At 63.2% G+C, this 8,721-nt stretch overlaps 1 protein-coding gene across 1 annotated transcript in view; it reads left to right on the top strand.

The window, feature by feature from the left end:
* Nucleotides 1–4,178: 4,178 nt before the first annotated feature.
* LPCAT1 (lysophosphatidylcholine acyltransferase 1) overlaps nucleotides 4,179–8,721 on the top strand; it is a 22,724-nt gene continuing 18,181 nt past the window's right edge. The window contains exon 1 of the mRNA XM_029941299.1: nucleotides 4,179–4,345. Within this exon, the coding sequence (XP_029797159.1) occupies nucleotides 4,179–4,345 (167 nt within the window). The remainder of the gene's footprint in view (nucleotides 4,346–8,721) is intronic.

Consider the following 8,721-nt stretch of genomic DNA (forward strand, 5'->3'; position numbering starts at 1 on the left):
TATCTTCTGTCGGTGTGTTTAGAGCTCTTGTCCCTGAGTGTCCTGCTCTGCGCTTTGCCCTTGGCCTCCCCGTATCTCCGTGTCTTCTCCTCCAGGATCAGGAGGTTCTCTGCTGGCTCCTCCCGTGGCTCCACCACACAGGGCCCAGCTGGCGTGTTGTCTGCATCCGCGCAGGCCCGGTCAGCACACGTGGGTGTGCAGGGTGGTGAGGTCCTGGAAGCCTGTGGGGGACACGCCTGGGTTCTCCCCGTGGCTGCCCCAAGGGACAGTCTCCTGGAGAGACAGCATGATTCCTGATTCTTCCTCCTCGTTGGCCTGTGTCACACTTGGAGCTGGTCTCCTAAGGTCCCCCAGAGGCGTCCAGTGAAGGGGGGCGTGTGTGCCCGGGTGGATGCCCTTGAGCGCCCATGTGAAGTCCGTCCTGGCATCGTTGGTTCTCACCCGTGTGCACAGCGCTCTGTCTGCCTCGGGGGCTCCCGGCCCCGCGCCTCCGCCCCCTCTCCCGATTCCAGCTGTGCCACGTCGCTGCAGGTGCGTCTTCCCCACTCTGCGCCTGCCTGGGAGCGGCTTCCCCAGGAACCCTGCTTCCTTCTGGCAGGAGAGAGTATTTGGAGCCTCCCGGTGGCCTGGGTCATCCCTGGTGGGGACGCCAGCCCACAGCAGCTGTTCCGTGACACAGAGGAACCATGAACTTGTGGGTCCACGTCTGTCCCTGGTGAAGCCCGTTCCAATGGGACTGTGTATCGAAGCCAGCTTCAAGGGACTGTAGATGGACTCAGCCAGAGACTGTCACCATAGGCTCCCTGGGACTGGGTTATAAACCCTCAGCTCACGAGAGGGGCGGCATATACTTTATTGGACCTGGCACTTTTGAGGGTGACCAGGTCTTCTGACAGGGACAGGGCACAGACCTCGGGGCGTCCTGGAGGGGACACGTGTCCCGTGTTACCAGCCTCTTCCTGCTCTGTCTGCCGCGTTCTCTCCCTTAGGTCACTGCTGCCCCCGCCCCCACCCAGCGCTGTCACCAGGGGCCAGGCCTGCATTCTCTCTCTGAGGCCCCGCTGGCCCCGCCCTCTGGCCCAGGGCCGCTCTGAGCAGGGCTCGGTGGGAGTGGACCCCCCAGCCGGAGTGTCTGGGTCCGTGTCTAGCACAGGGTCTCACTCTTGTTGTGGGGAACGGAGACCTGCGGTCTCCCTGGTGCCCCCACTGGGAGGGCACATGGGATACGGGGACCCAGGCCGGCCGAGGCGCCCCCTGCAGCCTCCTGGAGGGAAATCCCGTGTCCAGCCTGTTGCTGATTACAGTGCCTTCCGAGCGTTGAGCCAGAGCTGCCTGGAAACAGCGCGGTCCGCCCTGTTCGTCTGCTTGTGGCCGCGTTGTCTTCCTGTCCAGCCAGGACTCCCAGAGCACGTCACTCCCCGGTCCCGGCACACCTGCGAACGTCCGTGGAGCTCAAACACGGAGTCTGCTCGGACAGGCCGGACTGCAAGGGGGCCGGGAGGGCCACGGGACAGGGTCCAATCAGCCGGTAGCCTGGCCGGGAGGGCCACGGGACAGGGTCCAATCAGCCGGTAGCCTGGAATTCAGCGGAAGTGGCCAGAGCCCACAGAAGGTTCTGGAAGGGGCTGCAGGAAGCCTTCGAGGCCTGCCACTCTGGAGGACAATTTCCCCCTGGTCCAGGGCAGGGCTGAGCCTGGCAGACCACAGGAGGGCCCAGTGTATGGACCAGGTGGAGGCAGGGTCGTGGGGCGCGGGCAGTGGCACAGGAAGCCCATGGGGCCGTTGCCCAGGCAGCTGGGGCCCTCCTGCACCCCGTGGGCTCCCGGAGGTGCTCGCCTCCCCCGGCCCTCACGTGGCCCTCGGGGAACCCACGTCCCCAGCACTGCTCTCTGCCCACCCGCCAGGCCCTGGGGGCGGCCCACCCAAGCCTGTGACGTTCACTCACCGCATGGAGGAGGCCCGTGTGTGAGCTGCGGGTCACGCCTGTGCTGGCCGCTCACATGTCCCGTCCCCGCGTGCCGTGAAGCCCAGAAACAAGACGGTGTTGGCGGGATGCGCTTGAGAGCAGGCGTGCACGGCCGCCCGGTGGTCAGTTGTCATTCCCGTGCCCTGTCCCGGAGGCGGCTGCCGGTGAGCCTGCGGGGACACGTGGTGTTAATTCAGCAGTGTGAGGAGCAGCCCGCTGTGCCCTGACCCGGGTCACCGCGTATGGTCCAGCCTTCGGTTCTCAGGTGCCCACGCGGAACGGCAGGCGGTTCCGTCCTCCGTCGACCAGAGCAGGGGTAGGCTCGCTGGGGAGCGGCAGCCTCGCGGCTGCGCCCTCGGAGCATGAGGACTCCCCGCCGTGTTGTGCTCACGCGCTTTCCTGCCCGATCACCCCCTCGGCCCGCGGGCAGCAGGTGCAGAGAGCGTCCGCGGCCCCGCGTGCTCCTGGACCGGGTGTGGGGCACAGCGCTCCTGAAAATGCCGCTCGCGCTCTTGACAGGAAGTTAAGAGGGACCTTAGAGTGAAGTCAGAGAAAGAGAGGGGCACCTGCAGGAGCCGAAGTTCATATGACTGGTCCCAGGGCCAGAAATCCATCCAAAACCAGTTCAGTAGAGTAGGAAACACCGGTCCGCGTAGGCTGGAGCATTTCAGAGGCAGCACAGCACTGATGACGGGGCGGGGGGACGAGACACGCAGGAGAGGGCACGGGCAGCTTGCCACTGCTCTCGCCAAGACATGCGTGTGCCGTGGGGACTTGTTAGGGGAGAAGCACCCCTCTGGGGGCTCCAGAGGGGGTTTTCTCGGTGATGGAAGCACCGGGCGCCGCAGGAACAGGGGGACGCCTGTCAACAGCAAGAAAACATTGAAAGCGCACTCGCGTGTGTGTGTCCACGGAAGCCCCAGAGAGGCGTCTCGCTGTGCGCAGTGGGGAGCCGTGGCCCAGGCTTGCCCAGGACCTCACCCGGGCACGACTGGCAGACGGACTCGCGGTTCCTGAAGAGAAACCGACTCTGGTCTTCAGCTCGGGTCATGACCGCACGGTTTGTGGGGTCGAGCCCCCCGTCCGGCGCTGTGCTGACAGCGCAGAGCCAGCTGGCAACTCTGTCTCTCCCTCTCTGTGTCCTCCAGCCTGCGACCAAAGTTCTCATGTTAGCAAGTCCCCAGCACACGGCGTCCTTGGGCTGAGTGAGCACAAGCCCTAGATGCAGGGAGGACCTGGGTCAAGTTCACCCACGTGACAGCAAAACCCAACTGCCAGAAGTCCCGGGGGCGGGAAGGCGGCGCATTTGCCACAACCCAGAGCAAGCCGCCCTTGATTGGAAACATTGTCACCAACATCAGCCACAGGACAGCAGATGGATACTATGCTGACTTCGTCACCTCTGTGGCCACTAGACGGTTTAAGCTTACACACACCTTAGTTGGCGTGCATCCTGACAGCGGCCCGGGAGCGCCTGCACCTGCAGAGCAGCCGTCGGTTCGGCTCCAGTGCAGTAACCGTCAGCAGGGGGCGGCCGCGGGGCCCTGCGGCGGCTCAGCCCGGAGCTGGGAGCCATCGCTGTGCACTTTCTCTTGGCCGGGCTTCTCTGTCCTCTGTGCACCGAGACCGACACACATTTGGAATGTGTGTTGTTGCAGATGATTGTAAGCTGCATCTGTGGATCGTAAATCCTTCGTGAGGTTGAGGTTTCCCATCCCTCCGCTGCCCTGTTTCCCATCGAGCGCGGAGAGGCCAGGCCTCTGAGATCGCCTCCTCCCTGAGCGCGCGCCCCAGGTGGGGACCGCAACCCGGTTCTGTGCGCACACGCGCTTGGTTTTAGGGCAGCTGTCCGTCTGCTGTGTCTGCCCCTCACCTGGCGCCTCTGGTGAACCCCATGTGTCCGCCCCTCTGAGCCCTTCCTGTGGTGTCACCCTGACCAGTGCTGCACCCCATTCTCTGCTGGGCTCCCGACCGTGGCGTCCTGGGACGCCCTGTGCTCCGCACCCACCCGGCCGCGGGGACTCAGCACTGCACAGGCGTCCCCTGTGGTGCTGGGTCTCAGGCCGTGTGCAGGGCCGGGCTTGGGGACAGCGGTGCAGCCTGAGCCTCAGCGGGACAGCCTGCCCACTCGCCACCACCGTGGGAGGGCAGGTGCAGCGTGTCCACGCCGACTCCGGGCCGGCTTCCCGTGCTGAGTCCAGCCGATTCCGGAATGACCTCAGCTCTGTCTCCCCAGATCGCCTTCATGACGCTGACGCTCTTCCCCGTCCGGCTGCTGCTCGTCCTGGCCGCCATGCTGCTCGCCTGGCCCCTCGCGCTCCTCGCCACGCTGGGGTCCGCGGAGAGAGAGCCTGCACCGTCCCCAGCCTTGTGGGAGAAGTAAGTCACACGTCTGCAGGGCCCTGCCGTGTGGGGGTCACAGAGTCTCTCCCTCCCGCCCCCGGCCACTCCTGAGCATCCTCCCCCGCCCTGGACCCGGAGCACCCCGGGCCGCCCTCTTCCGGCGGGACACCACCAGCGGCATGCCCCCTTCCTCTCAGGGGTGGCCGGTTCCGCCCCTGCCGTGCCCCCACCACACCCCTGCCCTGGGGGAGCTTCCAGGGGCCACAGAGCCGCGGGCCGCTGTTGGTGTGTGCTCAGCAGAGATTCCGGGCGTTTCCGTGTCCCCAGTCCTGCTTGCCCATCCGGTCTCTGCAGGGTCCGGGGTTGCCCCTGCTGTGTAGACCTGCAGGCTCCCTGTGTTTGCTCATCACGTGCGGACAGGGCAGCGCCATCTAAGCATGGCCGTGTTGTGCGCAGACCATCGTGGGCCTCAGAAAAGGAGAGTAAATCACAGTGTCTTCGTGCTCGTCCCTAAAGCTGCTCTGAAGCGTACGCACTGGTCAGTGAAGGTGGCGTGCTGCCAGGGGGGCTTTGACAAGTGCTCCCGCGTCTTAGAGGGTGTCCTGTTGCCCTGAGCCCAGAGCGCCGCGCTTTCTCCACGGGCTCCCATCAGCCGTGCGGGTCCTCGGACCGTCTGTCCATCACGAGGAGGCAGCTGACCTGGTCAGCGATGGTTTTGCTGGATCCCAGCCACTCACGTCATCCGTATCCCACCGTCCAGGAGGGTAGGGTCGCCGCGGCAGACGCCGGAGGGCCACGAAGCCCAGAGCATTGGCTCCTGGCCCGTGACGGGTGTGAGGGGCTGGCTCGGACCTCCTCACCGAGAACGGGTGTGCCCGGCGGGGCCTCCTGTCCTGACACACGCCTGTCCTGCTCACACACAGCAGTGACATGCGCGGCAAAGACGGCCAGGTCTGAGTCGAGCGTCTGCCGAGCCGGCGAGGAGCATGGCGTGGCTGTGCTGGGGACCCTCACGCAGGTCCCTGTGCGCGCTCCCAGTGGTCTTTCACGCTCTTTGCCCATCGTCAGTACCAAGTGAGCCCCGGTCCGTCTTCCTCCCTGGCGGACCCAGAGACAGCCCGTGAGCTGCTGCCATCCTGTCCCCAGCACAGCGCCTGGCCTGGGGACGCCAGGATGCAGGTCCGGAGGGAGGGACGGCTGCTTAGCGGTCCTCTCACTGTGGTCGCCTGGGCGCGCTGGGGTCATCGCTGGCTTTGGGGTCCTCATTCAGACTTTCTGGGTTTCTTAATTCTCTTTGAAGAGCATGCTGTGCCTTGAGGGTTTTTTAATGTTATAACCCTAACATACGAATTTAGTATCAAATATGTTATCACACAAAACCTAGACCAAATAGAAAAGAGAATTCCAGTTTTGCTGGGCTGAGAATCCATAGCTAGAAAGCAGAGTTTTTCGTAGTTTTTTATAAATTACAAGTGACTTGACTAAAAATTTGAGTTTCAGTCCTGCTAGGCCAACACTGCGTTCTGGCGCTTTTGGTCTAATTCCTTGTTCCTTCGGCTCTGGTCTCAGGCTGGGCCCCTCCTCTCTCCACACAGGCAGCTCTGATTCCGCCTTTTCAAAGCGGGGGCTCCGGGCGGGCCTCCCCTGCCCATGCCGCGCTTAGGCGCCTCGTGTGTGTGCCCGGAGCGCGCCCGGGAAGTGGCCCTCAGGGGCAGCAGTAGAGGTGTGGTGTCCGTGGAGACCGCCCGTCACTGTGTACACATGTGTGAGTGTGTACATGTGTATGCGCCTGTGACCAGATGTATATGCCTGTGTGGGTGTGTACATGTGTATCCAAGCATGTGAGTGTGCATGTGTGTACACGTGTGTATGCATAAGTATGTCTGTAAGCATGTGTATATGTGTACACGTGTGTGATCACATGTGTATGTGTGTGCATACATGTCTGCATTCGTGCGTGTGTGAGTATGCATGTGTATGTGCAAGTGTGTGTATGTACATGTGTATGAGCACATGTGAATGTATATGTGAGTACAAGCCTGTGCGTGTGTATGTACATGTGAATGTGTGTATGCATATGTTTGAGCATGTGAGCACATACACATGTGGGGGCATATGTGTGTTCATGCACTGTGTATGTGCACAGGTGCATGTGTGCAAGCATGTGCATGAGTGTGTACATATGTGTGGATGTGCACACTACTGTGTACATGTGTATGTGTGTACATGCACATGCATGTGTATATGTGCGTGTGAGAGTGTACATCGGTGTGTGTTTTAGCATATGCATGTGTATGTGTGTGTGAATGTGTGCAGGCATGTGCATGTATACATGCATGTGTGGCTGTGTGCATGTGTGTGCACGTGTATATGCATGTGTGCCTTGTGGGTGTGTGCACATGTGTGTGCGTGTGTGAGCCGTGCACAGCCCTGGGCTGGGTCTGGTGTCCCGGGAAACACTGAGCCCCTTAAAGGAGAACATGGACACGAAGTGCCTGATGGGGGGCTCAGGAGTTAGGAGGGCACGGGTTGAAGGCACACAGGGCTGGCCCGGAGAGCCTCCGCGGGGTCACCCGGGAGGTGTGTGGTCTGACGCCATGCAGGGTTCCATCAGGGAGGGATTTTGCTGAACAGAAGTTGGTGCCCTCCGGACTTCCTGGACCGAAAGCCTGGGCGTCCAGGGCAGGAAGGGATGGTACAGCCTCCCAAGATGGCGATTCACAGTTACTTTCGGCCCACAGAGCCGTGTAAACAACGAGTGCATCTTCTTGCAAACCCTGACCGGGGGGCCAGTGGTGGCAGTTGGTGTTCGGGCTGTGCCCCTCGGCCGACTCACGCGGTTAGAAAGAGGGGGTGGTGGTTCCCTTCGGCCGCCGGAGGCTGCGGGCGCTGGGATCGGGCGGCTCCGGTTCCCGGCCTGCAGACGGTGCTGGCGGGCAGCTCTGGCCTGTCTCGTACTGGACGCCTGTCCCATCACCTCGGAGCCCCGCTCTTCGGATCCCGTGTAACCTCGTTTCCTGTTACGGACTCTCGTTGGGCCCGTTCCTGGAAAGAATGCCGAGCTCTGCGCGGCCTGAGATCCCGCAGCCTCGTGAGTGCGCCGCGATGATGCTCTCCTCCCAGGGTCCCAGCACCCCGCCCCCCACCCATCCCTCCTCTGCTGAGCACCGTGCCTCCCTGCAGGTCTTCTGAGCGCGATCTGTCTCCTCAGCCTGGTTTGGGGTTTTTTCTCCAAGATTCCCTGGAGACACGCAGGAGAAACGGGGATGCACTTCACGTCCTGGTCTCCCCTCTCCCCTCGGCGTGGATGGACAGCTTGTCGGGACGCAGACGACAGATTCCAGACTGTCCGTCCCTGAGGCCTCAAAGGCGTGAGCATGCTGCCCGCCGGCACCTGCAGCCGTGACGCTCGGGTCGCCTGCCTGCATTCTCTGCAAGTTCTGTCATCTTCTCTGCGTCCTCGGGAATTTGAAAAACTCTCAGAGGAAGTCGGAGGAGCCTGAAGTCTCCGTCCCAAGTGCCGTCCTTCTCCCTGCGTGTCCGGGGAAGCCTCACTTCGCGGCTCCCCGGCGAGCCGGCTGTTTCTGCAGCGAGGTGCTCGCCCGCTCTCTGCCCCTCGCCCCGCGCCCCGTTCTGGGCTCCGTAACCATCCGAGGCGAGCGTGGGCGGCCAGGCCCCCTCCCGTCGCGGCTTCCCGGGCCGGTCTCTTCTCTGTCACCTGCCTGGCTCGCTCACGTCTCGGCTTCTAAGACGCCCACCTGGGTGATGAACGGAGGACGCCGCAGGCATGGCCCTGTGCACGTGGCCCTGGTTCACTGTTCCCGGGAAACGCCCAGGGCCCTCAGGGTGGTCACCGCGGCCTGAGCCTCGGCCGGGAGGTGCCGGGCTGTGGGCAGGGCTGTGGGCAGGGCTCTGCTGCGCGGCCGGCTCTCCCCAGCGGGCCGTGTCCCGTGGCCGGTCCCCCCGAGGTCTGCAGAGAGTCGTCAGGGGTGGTGTGTCCACACCCTACCCTGTTTCTGTTTAGTGCTGTTTGGCCTGTTGACCTGAGGGGCGGGAGGTGTGTGTCTAACAGAAACATCAGGATTTGGTCCCTGCTTCCTACTGGCCCCCTGCTTCCACCTTCCTCTGCGTCTGACTTCCTGGGACTGGCCCCCTCCCGGCCACAGCCTCCCCGGAGCCTCCTGTCTTCCGTGCACGTGTCCCTGGGTGTCAGCTGGCTCTTATCTCTGTACGTGTTGTTAGGAGGAGCAGCACGCACGGACAGTGTGCCGTTGGAGAAGTGCCGACGTGACCACGCCGGCTGTGGAGACGAGGCTTCGAGCGCGGCCCCCCGCGTGTGTGCACCGACAGGGCGGTGGTGCGCCGGCCGCAGGCTCGGGGCGGCTGTGCCGGGCCCCGTGCTCCCCCAGCGC

The sequence above is a fragment of the Suricata suricatta genome, chromosome 6, assembly GCF_006229205.1.
Source record: "Suricata suricatta isolate VVHF042 chromosome 6, meerkat_22Aug2017_6uvM2_HiC, whole genome shotgun sequence".
Lineage (NCBI taxonomy): Eukaryota > Metazoa > Chordata > Mammalia > Carnivora > Herpestidae > Suricata > Suricata suricatta.